The sequence below is a fragment of the Oncorhynchus mykiss genome, chromosome 29 (genome assembly GCF_057628025.1).
Source record: "Oncorhynchus mykiss isolate SJ-2025 chromosome 29, ASM5762802v1, whole genome shotgun sequence".
Classification (NCBI taxonomy): domain Eukaryota; kingdom Metazoa; phylum Chordata; class Actinopteri; order Salmoniformes; family Salmonidae; genus Oncorhynchus; species Oncorhynchus mykiss.
Window position 1 is genome coordinate 21490786 of NC_143050.1, and position 23787 is coordinate 21514572.

The following is a 23787-nucleotide window of genomic DNA, read 5'->3' on the forward strand; positions in this document are numbered from 1 at the left end:
CTTTATTACACACAGAAATACTCCTTAGTTTCATCAGCTGTCCAAGAGGCTGGTCTCAGACCATCCCGCAGATAAAAAATAGCCGATGTGGATGTCCTGGGCTGACGTGGTTACACGTGGTCTGCGGTTGTGAGGCCACTTGGACGTACTGCCATTCAAATATCTGGCAAATGTTCTGGTGGACATTCCTGCAGTCAGCATGCCAATTGTACTCTCCCTCAAAACTTGAGAAATCTGTGGCATTGTGTTGTGTGACAAAACTGCACATTTTAGAGTGGCCTTTTATTGTCCCCAGCACAAGGTGCACTTGTGAAATGATGCTGTTTAATCCATTTCTTGATATGCCACACCTGTCAGGTGGATGGATTGTCTTGGCAAAGGAGAAATACTCACTAACATGGATGTCAACAAATTTGTGCACAAAATTTCATCAAAATAGTCTCTTTGTGCTTATGGAACATTTCTGGGATCTTTTATTTCAGCCCATGAAACATTGGGATCAACACTTTACATATGGCGTTTTTATTTTGGTTCACTATATTATTATTACTACTACTATAGTTTCCTATTGAACATATCCTACTAAAACAAATAAATCCTTCATAATTGTTTTTCTATCAGAAACCCACCATATGCTCTTTCTCCCAGTAGTCCTCAATTCACCTGCTGCCACAGCACTGTCATAGTTTACTTATCTACCAAGAGAATGATCAAACAGCCCTTTCCATTACGACTAGGGTTAGTGTAATTCTGATAGTGGAGTGATATGCTTCCTAAATTGTTTCTTTCCTCCAAGTATTTCCTGTTCAGTTGATCATTAGTTACCCTTTGTTTGCCATTAAACACATTCTTTGATTTCTGACACGTTTGTGAACAATTCAAACATTTATTCATTTACTGCAATGCACACACGCATTGGCAGGCAAGCTGACACACCTTTTCATGGACTCTAACACAATCTTAACCAGCAACACACACACACACACGCACGCACGCACGCACACACACACACACACAAACACTTATACCTACCTTTGGGGTCAGTGGTACAGAAGCAACAGTAAAGGACAGAATCTTCATCAACACACCTGTCCTCTGGTCACCTCTGCAGCTCGGAGCAGACAAAATGACAAAGGATTATTCTGGGTTCCCCTTAGTTAGGAATGTGTTTAACAATGGCACGGTGGCACTCAACAACCCGGCCGATATCTCCGTCATTGTGATCTACTTTTTGGTTGTCTTGGCAGTCGGAGTATGGGTGAGTTTCTTAGTCTTTCCATTGACCAGTCTGCAAACTCTTAAACAAATCTGTGTCTATGAATAGTTAAGCTCTCAGCAATGATAAAGAGATGCATGGCATGGTTGTCGTCCAATCTGAAGAAAAATTGGTTGTTTTCTCTATTCTGAATACGTTAAAGTCCAAGAAACCTTATTAAAAACCAGTGGAAGCATCTGGATAGTGTTTCCTTCTGAATGATAATATGACAAAGTCTTTAGATGTACAAAAGTAAAATATGAATTATAATATTCTACACTTTCGTTACGAAGTTATTTTATTTTATAATGATCCACATTAGCAGACACCAATGGCAACAGCTAGTCTTACCGGGGTCCGACACATAACGAAAAAGACATCACAGACAAAAGGCTTGACAATTTACATACATTATTGAAACCTTCGCCCATAATAAAGCCTTAGTGCACTGTGATAAACTCTGTCCAATGGCTTCAATACAGTGGTACAGTAGCTGCATTCATAAAGACAACATCGCTATAGTCTATAACCGGTATGAATAACCAACAATTATTTGTTTTCACATGTAGTGTGTGTATCCATCAGTTACACATACTGTACATGTCAGTACATATACACACAACAAATAATATATACACACAACATTCACGGTCGTCTGTTGTCAGATGGCCTCCACATTTTTTTCATCACTAGTAGGTTCTTGGCTGGACTGGTGCAGTACACTTGTTTCTGCAGATATTGACCCAATTGGGCTATTGTGCCAGGAACATTATGCCAACGTTCTCCTCAAGTGTAAGCAAGGAAGGGCATGTCTGTTGTCAAGTATGAATGTCGAGAAGCCTACACTCACTTACACTCTTACAAAAAAGGAGCTATCTAGAACCTAAAACACTTCTTCAGCCATCCTCATAGGAGAACCCTTTCCACAGAGGGTTCTACATGGAACCCAAAAGTGTTTTACGTGGAACCAAAAAGGGTTTACCTGGAGCCAAAAAGGCTTCTCCTATAGGGACAACCGAAGAACGCTTTAGGAACCTTTTTTTCTAAGAGTAACAAGTGTACTGACCTTTCAGTGAAGAACCTTGATTTCAATTTATGCCCTCCTGCCAAATGGATAATATTGACAAATGTTTAAGTCACCAAGAATGTTAGAATTAAATTGCTGAGCAATACAGTTGCATTTGTTATATTGTTTCAGCTATGTGTGGAGAGTAGATGTGCACACATACACACAGTACCAACTACTAGGGCTGTCAAACGATTAACACATTTAATCGAGTTAAACGCAGCATTTGCTAGGATTAATCACGATTGATCACAAATTCAGAATTTGCTCAATTTGAGCTGTAATTTAAGATTATTTTATACAAAAAAACATTGCAAGAATACTGACGTCTTGATCTTGTCCAAAGTACCAGTTATTAAAATCAGGTAAATTGATAATACACACTTTCTTTAACTTCAATAGCAGTTTGTTTTGAATTGGCATTGTTGTTTTTAGCTGTAGGACTATATACACTACCATTCAAAAGTTTGGGGTCATTAAAATAACATCAAATTGATCAGAAATACAGTGTAGACATTGTTAATGTTGTAAATTACTATTGTAGCTGGAAACTGAAGATTGTTAATGGAATATCTACATAGGCGTACAGAGGCCCTTTATCAGCAACCCTCACTCCTGTGTTCCAAACGCACGTTGTGTTAGCTAATCCAAGTTTATCATTTTAAAAGGCTAATTGATCGTTTAAAAATACTTTTGCAATTATGTTAGCACAGCTGAAAACTGTTGTGCTAATTAAAGAAGCAGTAAAAATGTCCTTCCTTAGACTAGTTGAGTATCTGGAGCATCAGCATTTGTGTGTTTGATTACAGTCTCAAAATGGCCAGAAACAAAGAACTGTCTTTTGAAACTTGTCAGTCTATTCTTGTTCTGAGAAATGAAGGCTATTCATTTCCAAAAATCTCGTACAACGCTGTGTACTACTCCCTTCACAGAACAGCGCAAACCGTTTCCAACCAGAATAGAAAGAGGAGTGGGAGGCCCCGGTTTACAACTGAGCAAGAGGACAAGTACATTAGAGTGTCTAGTTTGAGAAACAGACGCCTCACAAGTTCTCAACTGGCAACTTCATTAAATAGTACCCGCAAAACACCCGTCTCAACATCAAAGGTGAAGAAGCAACTCCGGGGTGCCTGCCTTCTAGGAAGAGTTCCTCTGTCCAGTGTCTGTGTTCTTTTGACAATCTTAATCTTTTCTTTTTATTGGCCAGTCTGAGATATGGCTTTTTCTTTGCAACTCTAGAAGGCCAGATTCCCGGAGTCGCCTCTTCTCTGTTGACTGGTGTTTTGCGGGTACTATTTAATGAAACTGCCATTTGAGGACTTGTGAGACGTCTTTAACTAGACACTCTAATGTACTTGTCCTCTTGCTCAGTTGTGCACCGGGGCCTCCCACTCCTCTTTTTATTCTGGTTCAGCTGTGCTAACATAATTCTGGTTCAGATATGCTAACATAATTGCAAAATAGTTTTCTAATGATCAATTAGCCTTTTACATTTTTTTTAACTTGGATTATCTAACACAATGTGACATTGGAACATAGGGGTGCTGATAATGGGCCTCTGTACGCCTATGTAGATATTCCATAAACAATCTTCAGGTTCCAGCTACAATAGTAATTTACAACATTAACCATGTCTACACTGTATTTCTGATCAATTTGATGTGATTTTCTTTCAAAAGAAGGACATTTACAAGTGACCCAAAACTTTAACAGTAGTGTATTATGTATTTTGGATGTTTGCAGTGTATTTGGAACACTTCCAGACAATGTGATTAATTAAAATGCCCACAAACTTCCCTGGTCTCTGTGGTTGAATCTGTGTTTGTAATTCACTCCTCGACTAAGGGACATTACAGATAAATGTATGTGTGGGGTACAGAGATTTTATCTGTGGTGTACAGAGTAGTCATTCCAAAATCATGTTAAACACTATTATTGCACACAGAGTGAGTCCATGCAACTTATTATGTGAGTTGTTAAGAAATGTTGTACTCCTGAACTTATTTAGGCTTGCCATAATGAAGTGGTTGAATATTTATTGACTGAAGATATTTCAGCATTTCATTTCTATTAATTAGTAAACATTTCTAAAAACATAATTCATACACATCTAAATTTAATCCATTTTAAATTCAGGCTGTAACAATTATTTTGGGGAAAAGTCAAGGGGTGAGAATACTTTCAAGGGGTGTGAATGCTAACCTCCACTGTTGGAGGTTAGCATTGGTAATGGTGAGACATTAGCATGCTTTGGGTACATTATCTTTGTGCCTCTAACGTTCTCACTCATTATTTACGATTATCTGTAATCATGGTAGCATCCACATCAATGTAGAAGTGGTCACAAACATATTATATTATTTGTTTACAATAGAAGTGATGTAGTCATTGCGTGCTAGGAAAATGGGACCAAATACTAAACGTTTGACTACTTTACTACACTAATTTGTCCAAATACATGACACCTTCAAATGGAGGGACTCAATACATACTGTGCTTTCATTTCTAAACGGTAGAACAGATATGTATGAAAATAGCCTCAAATAAAAAGTTATATTCTGAACTGTCCCCTCATATGAAACATTTCATCTCAAATCCAAAATGCTGTAGTATAGAGCCAAATTAAGTGTTTTAGCTTCATTGTCCAAATAAATAGAGGGGGGGAGGGGGGGTGTACCTCTCCAGTTATATATAACTGGAGAGGTTATTGATCCCTGGCACATGGATATAGCATCTCAAAACAACTCAATGATCCCGTCTAACCTTTGCAGGCTATGGTGAGCACAAACCGAGCCACAGTAGGGGGATTCTTCCTGGCAGGAAGAAGCATGGTGTGGTGGCCTGTGAGTAAAAGTCTTCTCTCAGGACAGTTTATTACATATTATCTCAATAATACATTATGACATTCGAATGCATCCGTCTCTCTCTACTTTGCTGGCCACTGTTTGTGACCCTGGCCCATATTTGGAAAGACACACCCTGTTCTCCTGAACTATCCCAATACTTGCCTGTATTGGAAATGTCCAGCTCATATTTAAATCTGAAAAAATATGTTATAAGGCATTGTGTTTTATCTTGTTGCATTGGAGGTCCACAAATACCATACCTTTCATTTTAGACTGATCGGTTCCCAACCACCCAATAATTTTACCATGACACATAGTGCCTAACTTACTTTCCTTCTATGGAACTATGGACTTGGCAACCCTTATCCCTGTTATCCTACATGGCATGACCTTTGCTGTTGTAAATGTTCCTTTATGAATGAAGTGCTCCTCAATGACCTTCCATATCCAAATACTGTGAAATAATATAACTACTTTCTGTATAAATTGATAATGAACATTCCTCTGTCCTTCTTCTATCCCCTTTCCAGATTGGGGCATCTCTCTTTGCCAGCAACATTGGCAGTGGGCATTTTGTCGGCATTGCAGGGACTGCGGCTGCAGCTGGAATTGCCATTGGTGGATTTGAATGGAATGTGAGTGAATACCATGATAACCTCTTATGCAAACATCATCATAAAGTCTGACATCTGATATTATCACTCATCTCCATCTTTATTGCACTTTAATTGTATAAAAGGTGATAAATAAATGATCTATACATTCTGGGGCCGATACGCCTGTAGGTTATTGTGTCGATCGATACTTGAGCACAGCAGTGGATAAAAGCAGTAGCACGTCTAGTAAAAAGGTTAATCTGTCATTTCATGAATTCCCCATTTGAGCCCTTAGAATATGTGTTTTTCAGGCCCTTGTGGTGGTGATCCTTCTTGGATGGCTCTTTGTGCCCATTTACATCAAAGCTGGGGTGAGGACAACCTTTTGTGTTATTAGAGGTGAATTACCATTTTACCAAGCCATTTCAAGTGCTATTCTAACGTGTAATCACGTATACTGGATGTGTTTAGGTCGTGACCATGCCAGAGTACTTGAAGAAGAGGTTCGGAGGGCAGCGCATCCGCATCTATCTCTCAGTGCTCTCACTCTTCCTCTATGTCTTCACTAAGATCTCAGTAAGTTCCTCATATCTCTGTTCATTGTATATCACTGATGTTCAGTCCATAAAAAATGACTAGGCATGTACAATACCCCCATTTAGTCCATATAAACCCTTCCGTTGTCCCATTGATAAAAACTCTCTCCTCTTTCTTTTCATTCTCTCTCTCTCTGTCAGGCGGATATGTTCTCTGGAGCCATCTTTATTAACCAGGCTCTGGGGCTGAATATCTACCTAGCTGTGGTTCTCCTACTAAGTATCACTGCTCTATACACAGTCACAGGTATACAGTACTTATGTATATGCTCCACTTAGTGGTGGCTAGTGGCACTTTAAATGGGGAGGATGTGCTCATAGTAGCTGGAGTGATACTCCCTCACCAGCCTCCTTTGTCACTTACTGTATATACTATATAACTGCATATATAACAGCAATATATAACTAATTCACTGAGAGGAGCCCTAGATCAACTGTGTCCCTGTAAACCAATATGGAGCTCTTACCTGTAACGCTAACTGACCATGGCGTCCTATATGGCTGTATTTGAGTCTTTATAACAAGCCATGTCTGATGACACATATGCCCTCCTCCAAGGCTGTTTATCTCCTGTGCATCATGGGTAATTAGCCATACTCCCTGACATAACTTTTTGTTCAACACTGTAATGATGCATTAATGCCTGGAGTTCACTGGCAGGCCATCCCAGACTGTCTCTGTATAGCAGGGTTTCCCAAACTCGGTCCTGGGGCCTCCCATGGGTGTATGATTTGGTTTTTGCCCTAGCACGACACAGCTGATTCAAATAACCAACTCACCGCCTCCTGAGTGGAGCAGCGGTCTAATGCACTTCATCGCGATCTTGCGGCATCACTACAGCCTGAGGTTTGATCCCATCAGCCGTGACCGGGAGTCCTATAGGGCGGGGCACAATTGGCCCAGTGTCGTCCGGGTTAGGGGAGGGTTTGGCCGGGGGGGGGGGCTTTTCTTGGCTCATCGCGCTCTAGTGACTCTTTTTAAAAATGATTTTAGTCCTTTTTCCCCCCAATTTCGTGGTATCCAATTGGAAGTAGTTACAGTCTTGTCTCATCGCTGCAACTCCAGTACGGACTCGGAAGAGGCGAAGGTCGAAAGCCATGCGTCCTCTGAAACACAACCCAACCAAGCCGCACTGCTTCTTGACACAATTCACATCCAACCCGGAAGCTAGCCACACCAATGTGTCGGAGGAAACACCGTACACCTGGCGACCTGGTCAGCGTGCACTGTGCCTGGCCTGACACAGGAGTCGCTAGTGCGCGATGAGACAAGGATATCCCTGCCGGCCAAACGCTCCCCAACCAGGACAAATCTGGGCCAATTGTGCGCCGCCCCATGGGCCTCCCGGTCGCAGCCGGCTGCGACAGAGCCTGGGCTCTGCGATGCAGTGCCTTAGACCACTGCGCCACCTGGGTGGCCTTCTAGCGACTCCTTGTGGTGGGCCGGTGCCTGCAAGCTGACTTGGTCGTCAGTTGAACGGTGTTTCCTCCAACACATTGGAGTGGGTGCTAAGAAGTGCGGCTTGGCGGGGCATGTTTCAGAGGATGCATGACTCGACCTTTGCCTCTCCCGAGCCCGTTGGGAAGTTGCAGCGTGCTTCTACACCTGCATTGCTTGCTGTTTGGGGTTTTAGGCTGGGTTTCTGTACAGCACTTTGAGATATCAGCTGATGTACGAAGGGCTATATAAAATAAATTTGATTTGATTTGATTTTGATGAGATAAGATCGCAATTGGATGTCACGAAATTGGGGAGAAAAATTGGGGGTAAAATAAATCAATAAATAACCAACTCATCATCAAGCTTTGCTTATTTGAATCAGCTGTATAGTGCTCGGGCAAAAACCAAAACGAGAACTGAGAGGGGGTCTGGGAAGTTTGGGAAACCCTGCTCTATAGGATTGGGTTTAGTAAACCCAATCCTATAAATAGAGTGACTCACAACATCAAGTACTGTGATGCACACGTGACAAAGCAATCGTTTCGCACTAGAGTCAACAGCAAATGATGTGTGTACTATTATTCATTTTTAAGGGCTTCACTTTCAGTCTGCAAGGCAGCCCTAGCAAATGTATCTACTCTGTTATCATTGTGCTCATATGAATATCCTACTGTATATTCATGTACAGCACTACTGAGGGGGAGTTAATACATTTTAGTCATCTAGAAAATTGCTCTGGATAAGAGCGTTAGTGTTAAGTGCCTTACCCAAGGGCCCATCGACCGATTTTTCACCTAGTCAGTTCAGAGATTTGAACCAGCAAACTTTTGGTTACTGGCCCAACACTTTTAACTGCTAGGCTACCTGCCACCCATTGATTCTTTATGATAGATAAACATCAAACGAGCAACTGGACCATTAAAATTACGATCCCTTTTGACCATGGGCAATCATTACAGTTAAAAATAAAATATCACATTTATAGTGTAAACGAGTACTACAGGAGCTTTCCACAGCTTAGTCATGTACAACCCTATATGAATAATGATTGGAATTGTATTGTGCTGTATCTCACTAAGTGTACTGTACCGCAGGTGGACTGGCTGCAGTGATCTACACAGACACTTTGCAGACAATCATCATGGTCGTGGGATCTTTCATCCTCATGGGTTATGGTAATGTCTCTTTATGCATCTATGTCCCTCATGCTGCCCGGTCCCTCTTTTCCAGTTCCAATAACGCCATCTCTCTTCCTCATTGTCATCCCCCTGCTAATTATCTGGCCTCTCTCATTCCTCTTTCTACTTTTAGTTCATTGCTACTGCTAGTCCATCTGTGATCCCAGTTTCTAACCCTCTCCTGTTTGTCTCCTCAGCCTTCAATCAGGTGGGAGGTTATGAGAACTTCCAGGAGCGCTACATGATGGCCATGCCTACTCGGACTGGGGTCAACATCAGTAAGAGATGCTACACCCCTAGGCCTGACTCCTTCCACATCTTCAGGGACGCGGTGACAGGGGACCTGCCTTGGCCAGGCCTGGTGTTTGGTCTCACTGTCCAGGCCACCTGGTATTGGTGCACTGATCAGGTAGCCTACTGCTCTGTAGGGAATTAATAAGTCTAACACCCTCTCTCCCTCCTTCATTCACAGGACAAGCACACACTCACGTTATGTATACACACACTATCTACCCCACACACTAATTTGTGCATCATTATCATGGCCACTCTTTCCAAACAGCTCTAAGCTTGTCTTAACTTCAGTGACTACCTTATGAGGAGAGGAACACTTTTAGTTAGACACAAATGCGCTCCCACAGACTAAGATAAGATTAAAAGCCAGGCACACAGGTGACTATGAACAAAGAACAGGATGTTGATTCACTCAACCACTCACAAATGAGCACTCACTCACACACAGTAAATACACGAGTTGAAACAGCCTATTACATCAGCAGAACTCAAAGCTTCTCTTTTTTATTTTTTATTTTATTAAAACATACAATCTACCTGCAGTAAAGCTGCTCAACATTTACATAACATTCAGTCATCTAACACAGGTATTCCCAAACTGGGGTACGCGCAATGCTGTCGGGGGTACGCCAAATAAAAATGTGATTAACATACACACATATATACACATATATATGTATATATGTGTATGTTATTATTATTTGGCGTACCCCCGACAGCATCGCGCGTACCCCATGCGCATACATACATACATACATACATACATACATACACAGTGCCTTGCGAAAGTATTCGGCCCCCTTGAACTTTGCGACCTTTTGCCACATTTCAGGCTTCAAACATAAAGATATAAAACTGTATTTTTTTGTGAAGAATCAACAACAAGTGGGACACAATCATGAAGTGGAACAACATTTATTGAATATTTCAAACTTTTTTAACAAATCAAAAACTGAAAAATTGGCGTGCAAAATTATTCAGCCCCTTTACTTTCAGTGCAGCAAACTCTCTCCAGAAGTTCAGTGAGGATCTCTGAATGATCCAATGTTGACCTAAATGACTAATGATGATAAATACAATCCACCTGTGTGTAATCAAGTCTCCGTATAAATGCACCTGCACTGTGATAGTCTCAGAGGTCCGTTAAAAGCGCAGAGAGCATCATGAAGAACAAGGAACACACCAGGCAGGTCCGAGATACTGTTGTGAAGAAGTTTAAAGCCGGATTTGGATACAAAAAGATTTCCCAAGCTTTAAACATCCCAAGGAGCACTGTGCAAGCGATAATATTGAAATGGAAGGAGTATCAGACCACTGCAAATCTACCAAGACCTGGCCGTCCCTCTAAACTTTCAGCTCATACAAGGAGAAGACTGATCAGAGATGCAGCCAAGAGGCCCATGATCACTCTGGATGAACTGCAGAGATCTACAGCTGAGGTGGGAGACTCTGTCCATAGGACAACAATCAGTCGTATATTGCACAAATCTGGCCTTTATGGAAGAGTGGCAAGAAGAAAGCCATTTCTTAAAGATATCCATAAAAAGTGCCGTTTAAAGTTTGCCACAAGCCACCTGGGAGACACACCAAACATGTGGAAGAAGGTGCTCTGGTCAGATGAAACCAAAATTGAACTTTTTGGCAACAATGCAAAACGTTATGTTTGGCGTAAAAGCAACACAGCTGAACACACCATCCCCACTGTCAAACATGGTGGTGGCAGCATCATGGTTTGGGCCTGCTTTTCTTCAGCAGGGACAGGGAAGATGGTTAAAATTGATGGGAAGATGGATGGAGCCAAATACTGGACAATTCTGGATGAAAACCTGATGGAGTCTGCAAAAGACCTGAGACTGGGACGGAGATTTGTCTTCCAACAAGACAATGATCCAAAACATAAAGCAAAATCTACAATGGAATGGTTCAAAAATAGAATGGCCAAGTCAAAGTCCAGACCTGAATCCAATCGAGAATCTGTGGAAAGAACTGAAAACTGCTGTTCACAAATGCTCTCCATCCAACCTCACTGAGCTTGAGCTGTTTTGCAAGGAGGAATGGGAAAGAATTTCAGTCTCTCGATGTGCAAAACTGATAGAGACATACCCCAAGCGACTTATAGCTGTAATCGCAGCAAAAGGTGGCGCTACAAAGTATTAACTTAAGGGGGCTGAATAATTTTGCACGCCCAATTTTTCTGTTTTTGATTTGTTAAAAAAGTTTGAAATATCCAATAAATGTCGTTCCACTTCATGATTGTGTCCCACTTGTTGTTGATTCTTCACAAAAAAATACAGTTTTATATCTTTATGTTTGAAGCCTGAAATGTGGCAAAAAGTCGCAAAGTTCAAGGGGGCCGAATACTTTCGCAAGGCACTGTATATATATTTATATATATATATATATACATACACACACGTCTTTTTTTTCTTCACTTTTTCAAACAGTCCATTTATATTTTCCAATGGGGCTATACATTTGGGTGAGGTTTTTTCTCGCCTAAGTAGACTCGTTTCACTGCCAAAAATAAAATTAAACAATCTAGTGTTCAGCGAAATAACAACAAAATGTCAAATACAGGTAGCCGAGTCAAATAATTAATATCCAATCACATTAACCGTTACTCTCTCGCGGGAAACCTTCACTCTTGCGCAGACATTTAGAAATGAAACATGACCATTTGAAAGGAGTTTTTTGAGCAAGAATAAAGATGTGTTTCGAGTAGTAAGACGTGTATAAAAGCAACAGATACCATTAATAAGAAGGGTCTAGAAGCATTTTATATGGTGAGCTACCGAGTGGCTAGGACAGGCAAGCCCCATACTATTGTGGAGGACTTAGTTCTTCCTGCTGTCGCGGATAAGGCTGGGACAATGCTGGGGGAAAAGGCCCCCAAAAATATACAGACAATGTTTTCATCAAACAACACTGTTTCACAATGCATCAGTGACATGGCAGAAGATTTAACAATTACTGCTTTGCATACAAGCCAGTGAATTCTATGCATTTCAGCTGGATAAGTCAACAGACTTGGCGGGCCTGGCACAGATCCTGGTATATGTTCATCACGTTTATGCGGGGTCAATTAAGGAAGACATCTTCTGCAAACCACTGGGAAAAGTACTGGACAGCTTTGTGACATCAAATGGACTTTGGTGGTCAAGATGTGTTGGTGTCTGTACTGATGGCGCAAAAGCCATGACAGGGAGACAAAGTGGAGTGGTAACACGCGTGCAAGCAGTTGCTCCCGACGCCACTTGGGTACACTGCAGCATCCACCGAGAGGCTCTTGCTGCCAAGGAGATGCCTGTCAGCTTGAAAGACGTTTTGGACACTACAGTGAAAAGCAAGACCCCTGAACTCTCGGGTATTTTCTGCATTATGCAATGATATGGGCAGTGACCATGTAACTCTTTTGCAACATACAGAAGTGCGTTGGTTATCAAGGGGCAAAGTTTTTTGTTAATTGAGAGACGAGCTTAAAGTTTTCTTTACAGACCATCATTTTCACTTGTCTGACAGCTTGCATGATGATGAGTTTCTCACACGACTGGCCTATCTGAGTGATGTTTTTTCTCACCTAGGATTACAGGGACTCTCCACAACTATATTCAATGTGAGGGACAAAATTGAGGCTATGATTAAGAAGTTTGAGCTCTTCTCTGTCTGCATTAACAAGGACAACACACAGATCTTTCCATCATTGTATGATTCTTTGTGTGCAAATGAACTCAAGCTTACGGACAATGTCAAATGTGAAATAGCGAAGAACCTGAGAGCTGGGTGCGCAATTACTCAGTTACTTTCCCGAAACGGACAACACAAACAACTAGATTCGTCATCCCTTTCAATGTCCTGCCTCCAGTCCACTTTCTGATATCTGAACAAGAGAGCCTCATCGAAATTGCAAGAATTGGTTCTGTGAAAATTGAATTCAAATCAGAAGCCACTGCCAGATTTCTGGATAGGGCTGCGCTCAGAGTTTCTTGCCTTGGCAAATCACTCTGTTAAGACACTGATGCCCTTTGCAACCACGTACCTATGTAAGAGTGGATTCTCGGCCCTCACTAGCATGGAAACTAAATACAGGCACAGACTGTGTGGGGAAAATGATTTAAGACAGACTCTCTCCAATACAACCCAACATTGCAGTTATGTGCATCCTTTTAAGCACACCCTTCTCATTTACCTGTGGTGAGTTATTCACAGTTTTTGATTTACAAATAAGGTTTTAATACGTAAGATGGTTAAAATTATTGATTATTATTATATTATTTGTGCTCTAGTCCTATAAGAGCTCTTTGTCACTTCCCACGAGCCGGGTTGTGACAAAAACTCACACTCATTCTTATGTTTAATAAATGTATTGTATAGTGTGTATGTGGCAGGCTTACAATGATGGCAAAAAACAACATTTGAGAGTGCGCTGACCCTGGTGCTAGAGGGGGTACACAGCTGGAGGTTGAATTATTGAAAGGGTACGGGACTATAAAAAGTTGGGGAACCACTGATCTAACAGACTCCCATCCATAGCGACCCACAGAGGCAACCAGGGTCATCGTCCTGCCCAAGTCAAAACAGGGACCCAAACCAGCGACCTAAAGGCCACCGGCCCAAGCTCCCAACCGCCAGGCCACCAACATCCCTCCAGTTTCCAGAGAGGTGCCCATCAACCATCCGAGAGACCGTCCTTGTCAATCAAACATATTTTGTTTTGTTTATTTTTACTTTTATCTTTGACCTTCATTCTATCCCCTGCCCAGCAACTCCACTCCCACTTGTCCCAAGTTCCAAATCCCAACCCTCAGCTTTCCTCAGCCCATCCCACCTATCTTTCAAATCTTATCTTAGTTTCTGTTTGTCTAATTCCTATCTGATTCCCCCACTTGGCTGAGGCTCACATGCATTCTACTGTGCTCAGCAATTTGGGTCATGTTTGGAAAGGAAAACATTTCATTTGATGAATATTTCAACTAGAAAAGCTGCATAGTGGGCCTCTCGAGTGGCGCAGTGGTCTAAGGCACTTCACTGCAGTAGTAGAAGCGTTATTACAGACCAGAGTTCAATCCCAGGCTGTGTCGCAGCCGGCCGTGACTGGGAGACCCATGAGGCAGCGCACAATTGGCCCAGTGTTGTCTGGTCTAGGGAGGGTTTGGTCGGCCGGGATGTCCTTGTCCATTAGGCTCTTGCAACTTTAGTGGCAGGCTGGGCGCATGCACTCTGACTTTGGTCGGCAGTTGTATGATGTTTCCTCTGACACATTGGTGCAGCTGGCTTCTGGGTTAAGTGAGCAGTGCGGCTTGGCATGGCCGTGTTTTGGAGGACGCATGGCTCTTGACCTTTGTCTCTCCTGAGTCCATACGGGAGTTGCAGCGAAGGGACAAGACTAACTACCAATTGTGGAGAAAAAGCGGTAAAAAGTACAATAAAGAAGTTGCATAGTGCATACACATTTGTGCCTGTCAGTAGATCTGTGTTTGTATGGAAGTAAACCCGTTTTTTCCCTCTCTTGATATGGATTCTTGGCATATTCAAGCAATACAGCGGCACCATACTTACAGAGTTCTGTATGCTTTGACCATGAAAACTGAGCCTTGAAGATTCAATCCATCACCTCTAGTCACTGAAGGCCTTTTTTCTCTCCTGTCCTCTAGGTGATTGTCCAGCGCTGTCTATCTGCCAAAAGTCTGTCTCATGTCAAGGCTGGATGCATTCTGTGTGGCTACCTGAAGCTGTTGCCCATGTTCGTCATGGTCTTCCCTGGCATGATCAGCCGAATCCTCTACCCAGATGAGGTGGCGTGTGTGGACCCAGATGAGTGCCAGACGTACTGTGGTGCCAGCGTGGGCTGCACCAACATCGCCTATCCCAAACTAGTGGTAGACCTCATGCCAAATGGTGGATAACAGAAGACGCATGTACAGATGTAGAATCTTGATTTGAGTCAGTTTGCTACAGCAGGAAAAAAATGCTGCAGCAACAGGAAAATGTGAATTATTATGTAGGTTATAATTGGACATTTTTGTATGTGTTGATACATTTTTCAAAAGTCGAAATTACAAACTTCTGAAGCCTTTTTAAACCGCAAATACACTACAAATTTATAATATCCTATGTCTGTAGTAATAATGACAGTCCTGGCACCACTACCAACACCAATACTACTGCTACAAATAGTGTAATATTGTACTAAATACAGTACTAGTCCTTATACCAGGACAGTTGTTTGTCTCTTATTCTTTATCTTTTCTCTTTTCCACACCTATCCACCTTCCCTCCCATCCTGTTCTCCTTCTCATTACCTCCTCCGTGCTCTCTCTTCTTGTCCTCCCCCTCTCACCTGCAGGTCTGCGAGGCCTGATGCTGTCGGTGATGATGGCGTCTCTGATGAGCTCCCTGACCTCCATCTTCAACAGTGCCAGCACCCTGTTCACCATGGACATCTACACCAAGATACGCAGCTCTGCCTCCGAGAAGGAACTCATGATCGCTGGGAGGTACAGTAACACACATCTCTGCGTGCTCAAGTTCTTTGGAGTTAAATTGCTTTAATGCATACGGCACTGTGCTAGTGTTTGTGTATGTTCGTATTTTAGATAGATGGGTAAGATTGATTGTATTATCGTTGTCTGTAAAGGGTATTTATCCTGGTTCTGATCGGGGTGAGTATAGCGTGGATCCCTGTGGTCCAGTCTGCTCAGAGCGGCCAGCTCTTTGACTACATCCAGTCCATCACCAGCTACCTGACCCCGCCCATCGCAGCCACCTTCATGCTCGCCATCTTCTGTAAGCGTGTCAACGAGCCGGTGAGTCTCCATCTAAACCAAACTCCCTGTGATATAAACTAGTTTACTTTAGCTACTTGTTGTTTGAACTGGTTAATTTAACCTGTGGTCTAATGTAGTGTAGTTTATCTGTACTCTGCCAGTTTTGCTCAAAGATCCCTGGTTACCACGTTCACCATTTACTGTCTTGTTCCTGATAAAGTTTTTTTGTGCAATAGGAAGTGAACCATGAGAAAGTGTTGAGTAACAGACTTCTCTTCACTCTCCTTTCCCCCCCTTCAGGGTGTGTTCTATGGGCTTATGATAGGCCTGGCCATTGGCCTATCCAGGATGATCGCTGAGTTTGCCTATGGGACGGGCAGCTGTGTGGCCCCTACTAACTGTCCTGAGATCATCTGTGGAGTCCACTACCTCTACTTCTCCATCATTCTGTTTTGCATTTCGTGCTTGGTGATACTCACCATCTCCCTCATGACCAAACCCATTGAAGACAAACATGTAAGTTACAAATACCAAACTGATTTTGTTATTCTTCCATCCGTGAATGCTAATTGTATAAAAACTCAGTCATTCTGCTATTTCTAAATTAACTTCTCCCCATTTGTTTGTCCCATGCCTCTACTTCCCTCCAACTCCAGTTGTACCGGTTGTGCTGGAAGCTGAGGAACCACACAGAGGAGAGGTTGGATCTGGAGATAGATGATTGGACAGAAAACCAAGAATCAGACTATATGGATATTGAAGGTAAGAGAGGTCTCTCTCCCATCTTCATCTGTTATTCCGTGACATGCAGTGCCTTCGGAAAGAATTCAGACCCCTTGACTTTTTCCACATTTTGTTACGTTACATCCTTATTCTAAAATGAATTTTAAAAAATCCTCAGCAATCTACACACAATACCCCATAATGACAAAGCGAAAAAAGGTTTTTAGATTGTTTTCAAATGTATTAAAAATTAAAAACAGAAATACCTGATTGGCATAAGTATTCAGACCCTTTGCTATGAGACTCAAAAAATTGAGCTCAGGTGCATCCTGTTTCCATTGATCATTCTTGAGATGTTTCTACAACTTCGATTGAAGTCCACCTGTGGTAAATTCAATTGATAGGACATGATTTTGAAAGGCACACACCTGTATAAGATCCCACAGTTGACAGTGCATGTCAGAGCAAAAACCAAGAAATGAGGTCAAAGGAATTGTCTGTTGAGACAGGATTGTGATGAGGCACAGATCTGGGGAAGGGTACGAAGAAATTTCTGCAGCATTGAATGTCCCCGTCATTCTTAAATGGAAGAAGTTTAGAACCACCAAGACTCTTCCTAGAGCTGGCCGCCCGGCCAATCTGAGCAATTGGGGGAAAAGGGCCTTGGTCAGGGAGGTGACCAAGAACCCGATGGTCACTCTGACAGAGGTCTAGAGTTCCCATGTGGAGATGGGAGAACCTTCCAGAAGGTCAACCATCTCTGCAGCACTCCACCAATCAGGCCTTTATGGTATAATGGCCAGAAGGAAGCCACTCCTCAGTAAAAGGCACATGACAGCCCAATTGGAGTTGGCCAAAAGGCATCTAAAGACTCTCAGACCATGAGAAACAAGATTCTCTGGTCTGATGAAACCGAGATTAAACTCTGTGGCCTGAATGCAAAGCGTCATGTCTGGGGGAAACCAGGCACCATCCCTACAGTGAAGCATGGTCGTGGCAGCATCATGCTGTGGGGATGTTTTTCAGTGGCAGGGACAGGGAGACTAGTCAAGATTGAGGCAAAGATGAACAGAGCAAAGTACATAGCGATCCTTGATGAAAACCTGCTCCAGAGCACTCAGGACCTCAGACTGGGGTGAAGGTTCACCCTAAGTACACAGCCAAGACAATGCAGGAGTGGCTTCAGGACAAGTCTGAGTGGCCCAGCCAGAGCCCGGATTTGAACCTGATCAAACATCTCTAGAGAGACCTGAAAATAGCTGTGCAGTGGTGCTCTCCATCCAACCTGACTGCTTAAGAGGATCTGCAAGGAGAATGGGAGAAACTTCCCAAATACAGGTGTGCCAAGCTTGTCGCTCCATACCCAAGAAGACTTGCTGTAATTGCTGCCAAAGGTTCTTCAACAAAGTCCTGAGTAAATGGTCTGAATACTTATGTAAATGTGATTTAAGTTTTATATTTGTAATAAATTTGCAAAAATGTCTAATAACCTGTTTTGCGTTGTCATTATGGGGTATTGTGCGTAGACAATTTAATCAATTTAAGAATAAGTCTGTAACATAACAAAATGTGGAATATGTCAAAGAGTCTGAAGACTCTCCAAAGGCACTGTACATAGAAATGTTTTTATCACATCTACACACACGCACACATCCCTACTCATCCCTGTGTTTGTGTGTCTGTGCAGATCCCACAGAGGAGCCAGGCTGTTGTAAGAAGGCAGTGTTGAACTTCTGTGGTTTGGAAAAGTCGAATGCTCCCGCGCTGAGTGCTGAGGAGCAGGCTGAGCTGCAGAGGAAACTCACAGACACATCAGAGAAACCCCTGTGGAGGAATGTGGTCAATGCCAATGGCATTATCCTCCTGTGTGTCTGTGTCTTCTTCCACGGTTTCTACGGTTAAACATCTCCTCATCCTGGACCTCCACTGCCCTAGAGTCTGGACTGTCTAACCATAAACTTGAGTAGTCCCGTCTTTCAACCCTGAAATCCCCCCCAGACTCACAGGCCCACGATGCACTGTACATGGCAACTTCTCTTACACACCCTCCCTCTATCCATCATCTGGGGGCCTGAACTGTTTTATCCAAAACCCCTGTAACGTGGTCAATGCTACCGCCTTGGCTTCAAGATACCCTGCTCCATACCTGTATGACTGTCCTAGACCCTATCTGGGAGTCACAAAACTCCTTTGTTAGGTGTTCTTTGCTTTGTGGACTTTTACATGTTGTGTATGTATGATGAATGTGTAATGATGATAGTAATGAGGATGATGATGTTGAATAGGACTTAGTGTCCAATGGTATCCAATGTTTCTTTCTGCCCTTCATGAAGTTACTGTAGTTTGGTATATTGCAACCACTAGGTGGAGCTGCAGTATGAATAAACTTAAGATTGAACAGTATCATTACCAAGGTAACACTGTACGGCCAGTGAATTTAATGGCAATGAGACATAAAATGTAATGTAATCAAGCCTGGTTTTTGTGACGTTCTATCAAAGACAACATTTTTTTGCCATATTTTTTTTTTTTTCTAGCTGTCATTTCGTTTTGCTACGTGCTAATGAATGATATCTCAAGGATGGAAGGAGCAGGGAATCTTCAAATTATTACTGGAGTAATAATTCACTCAACACACACGCACGCACGCACACACACACACGACCCCCTGCTTGTCACAACACTAAGTGCACCTGAAGGACCAACAATGTAAAAGGCCACGGCCAAGGTTGGTTTACACTCTGTTAGTGTAAGTATACCTGTTGCAAGAAGTATACCCTAACCCTAGACTGGTATTAGAGTTGTTCCATGTAATTTCAGCAAACCATGACACCCACCATCTCTGTTTCTAACTAAAGAAATTGTTAATTTAGTTAGAAACAGATAAAAGCATTCCTGCAACTTTAAGTTGTTGAAAACGATTTGAACTCTAAAATTAAGTCTTGATTGCACAAAAATTGGCCATTTTAATTTATAGAATTCATATAATATTAAATAAATACAGTACCCAACATCTGATTTATACCAAACCTCTTCCTAACAATGATACAGACGCGAATAATCCAAATAAATGGTCAAAACCCAACCAGAGACACCCCAAACCCCACATCAAGCCAACCCCAACGGCCAGTGGGGTTCTACTAAGCTAATACAATGGAAGTCGGAAGTTTACATACACTTAGGTTGGAGTCATAAAAAAATCACTTTTCAACCACTCCACAAATTTCTTGTTAAGATAGGGGGCAGCATTTTCATGTTCGGATGAAAAGCGTGCCCAGAGTAAACTACCTGCTACTCAAGCTCAGAAGCTAATATATGCATATTATTAGTAGTATTGGATAGAAAACACTCTGAAGTTTCTAAAACTGTTTGAATTATGTATGTGAGTATAATAGAACTCACATGGTAGGCGAAAACCTGAGAAAAATCCAACAGGAAGTGGGAAATCTGATGTTGGAAGTTTTTCAACTCATTGCCAATCGAATGCACAGTGTCTATGGGGTCATATTGCACTTCCTAATGCTTCCACTAGATGTCAACAGTCTTTAGAACGTTGTTTGAGGCTTCTACTGTGAAATGGGGGCGAAGGAGAGCTGATTCAACCAGAGGCCTGCCAGAGTGCCATGAGCTGATCACACATGAGAGCGACCTGCGTTCCATTGCTATTCTAAAGCCAAAGGAATTCTCCGGTTGGAACATGATTGAAGATTTATGTTAAAAACATCCTAAAGATTGATTCTATACATCGTTTGACATGTTTCTACGAACTGTAATATAACTTTTTGAACTTTTTGTCTGAACTTTCACCTGGACTTGCCCGCGCCTCGTGAGTTTGGATTTGTTTACCAAAAGGAAGTATTTGGACTTTATCGAACAAAATAAACATTTATTGTGGAACTGGGATTCCTGGAAGTGCATTCTGTGAAGATCATCAAAGGTAAGTGAATATTTATAACGCTATTTCTGACTTTTACTGACCCCACAACATGGTGGGTATCTGCATGGCTTGTTTTTGTGTCTGAGCGCCGTACTCAGATTATTGCATAGTTTGCTTTTTCTGTAAAGCTTTTTTGAAATCTGACACAGCGGTTGCATTAAGGAGAAGTATAATAGTTCATAATAGTTGTATGTTTTATCAAAGTTTATTATGAGTATTGTCATGTCTTTGGCTATGCCGGATTAAGTGATATGACATGCTATTCTATAAAATAATTTATCCGTAATTAATATTACCCGATTGAGATAATCATGTAAATGTAATTAACTAGAGAGTTGTCGAGGGGTTCCGCTAGCCGTATAGTTTTGGCAAGTCAGTTAGGACATCTACTTTTTGCATGACACAAATTATTTTTCCAACAATTGTTTACAGACAGATTATTTCACATATAATTCACTACATCACAATTCCAATGGGTCAGAAGTTTACATACACTAAGTTGACTGTGCCTTTAAACAGAAAATGATGTCATGACTTTAGAAGCTTCCGCTAATTGACATAATTTGAGTCAATTGGAGGTGTACCTGTGGATGTATTTCAAGGCCTACCATCAAACTCAGTGCCTCTTTGCTTGACATCATGGGAAATTCAAAAGAAATCTGCCAAGACTTCGGAAAAAAATGATGAACCTCCACAAGTCTGGTTCATCCTTGGGAACAATTTACAAATGCCTGAAGGTACCACGTTTATCTGTACAAACAATAGTACGCAAGTATTAACACCATGGGACCACGCAGCCGTCATACCACTCAGGAAGGAGAGGCGTTGTCTCCTAGAGATGTACTTTGGTACGAAAAGTGCAAATCCTTCCCAGAACAACAGCAAAGGACCCTGTGAAGATGCTGGAGGAAACAGGCACAAAAGTATCTATATAAGGAAGAAGCCACTGCTCAAAAACCGCCATAAAAAAGCCAGACTACGGTTTGCAACTGCACATGGAGACAAAGATCGTACTTTTTGGAGAAATGTCCTCTGGTCTGCTGAAACAAAAAAATAACTGTTTGGCTCAATGACTATCATTATGTTTGGAGGTAAAAGGGGGATGCTTGCAAGCCGAAGAACACCATCCCAACCGTGAAGCACGGGGGTGGCAGCATCATGTTGTGGGGGTTCTTTGCTACAGGAGGGACTGGTGCACTTCACAAAATAGATGGCATTATGGGAGGGAAAATTACATGGATATATTGAAGCAATATCACAAGACATCAGTCAGGAACTTAAAGCTTGGTCGCAAATGGGTCTTCCAAATGGACAATGACCCCAAGCATACTTCTAAAGTTGTGGCAAAATGGCTTAAGGACAACAAAGTCAAGGTATTGGAGTGGCCATCACAAAGCCCTGACCTCAAGCCTATAGAAAATGTGTTGGCAGAACTGAAAGAGTGTGTGCGATCAAGGAGGCCTACAAACCTGACTCAGTTACACCAGCTTTGTCAGGAGGAATGGGCCAAAATTCACCCAACTTATAGTGGGAAGCTTGTGGAAGCCTACCCGAAACATTTAACCTAAGTTAAACCATTTAAAGGCAATGCTACCAAGTACTAACTGAGTATGTATGTAAACTTCTGACCCACTGGGAATGTGATAAAAGACATAAAGCTGAAATAAATCATTCTCTCTACTATTATTCTGACAGTTCACATTCTTAAAATAAAGTGGTGATCCTAACTGACCTAAGACAGGGAATGTTAACTAGGATTAAATGTCAGGAATTGTGAAAAACTGAGTTTAAATGTATTTGGCTTAGGTGTATGTAAACTTCTGACTTCAACTGTATACAGAATTGTTTTAAGATGGTCATACCATGGATCATTTAGCTATTTGATTTAGAAATGTAGGACCTCTGTAGGTCATTTTCAATTTTCAGGATGTCTCCTGGTCTGACAAACAGTGCTGGAACTCTGCCACTTTTAAATACAGATGCAGACATAGGCGGATGTTGTGGATTGAGACGGAGCCATGCAAAGAAACAGATATCTCCAGCTGATGAATTTTGATGAGGATTTTTAAGGCCCACAACATCAAAGATCCACCACAATATTTTACAGTTGGTATGAGGTTATTTTCTGTATATGCATCCTTTTTTGACACCAATCCCACTGCTGGTGTGTGTATCCAAATATATATATTTTAATGTCTTCCAACAAATGTAAATGCCTGGCGTTTGCTAAACAGTACTGGTAATTGGATTGGAACCGGTGCGATGGTCAGATGACATGAAAATAGGGCTCTTTGGCCACGCACACCAGTGGTGGGTTTAGTGTCGTTACTCTAAAATATGATGGTGGATCTTTGATGTTTTGGGTTTATTTTGCTTCCTCTGAACCTGGGGCCCTTGATAAGGTCAATGGCATCATGCACTGACACAAATCACTGATGATTGGCTGAAATAAATTAATAATAATAAGATTGTGGGAGCTGTTTTGTAAGACTTCAGTGTAGCTTTTGACATTGTCGATAATAGTCTGCTACTGTTATGGCTTTACATCCTCTGCCATATTTTGGATTGGGAGTTACCTATCTAACAGAACACAGAGGGTCTTCTTTAATGGATGCCTCTCTAATGTAAACCAGGTCAAGTTTCACATACCTCAAGGTCTTGGCCCCTTGTTTTTTCTATTTTTTACTCACAACGCGGACTGTGAAGAGACATACACACACATAACAAACACACACTCTATACACACATTATAATGTTGTATTTTTGTAATATTGTACATTTTATACTGTACATTTGTAGTAATGGAGAAATGTACATATGTATATTGCATTATGTCTAGTTGATGGACTGTTTTGTTTACGATGTAGGCTATTTTTTTTACTATGATATGTTTGTAACATTCTTATTTGGATCCCAGGAATAGTAGCTTCTGCCTTGTCAGCAGCTAACGGCAATTCTCATAAATACTCAACTTTACCAAGTACCAGGACATTTTAACCCAAAACCTGGTTGCCTCTGCTAGGAGGCTGAAACTTGGCCGCAAGACATTAACCCCAAGCACACATCAAAATCCACAAAGAAATTGTTAATGG

General features: G+C 41.8%; 1 protein-coding gene across 1 annotated transcript; it reads left to right on the forward strand.

The window, feature by feature from the left end:
- The first annotated feature begins 1018 nt into the window (after positions 1-1018).
- On the forward strand, positions 1019-19231 carry LOC110509885 (sodium/glucose cotransporter 1). The gene is made up of 14 exons (XM_021591066.3): positions 1019-1258; positions 5093-5164; positions 5698-5802; positions 6075-6134; positions 6235-6339; positions 6501-6606; positions 8894-8974; positions 9175-9386; positions 14923-15166; positions 15615-15765; positions 15906-16074; positions 16336-16551; positions 16692-16797; positions 18446-19231. The coding sequence occupies exons 1-14, from the start codon at positions 1127-1129 to the stop codon at positions 18658-18660; spliced, it is 1974 nt and encodes a 657-aa protein (XP_021446741.2). The 5' UTR covers positions 1019-1126; the 3' UTR covers positions 18661-19231.
- Positions 19232-23787: the final 4556 nt, after the last annotated feature.

Bases quoted from the DNA above. Each gene is read 5' to 3' on its own strand.
- LOC110509885 (XM_021591066.3), top strand. From the start codon at position 1,127: ATGACAAAGGATTATTCTGGGTTCCCCTTAGTTAGGAATGTGTTTAAC. The intron at 9,387-14,922 runs GTAGCCTACTGC...CCTGTCCTCTAG, and splicing joins GGTATTGGTGCACTGATCAG to GTGATTGTCCAGCGCTGTCT. The intron at 15,766-15,905 runs GTACAGTAACAC...TTGTCTGTAAAG, and splicing joins GAACTCATGATCGCTGGGAG to GGTATTTATCCTGGTTCTGA.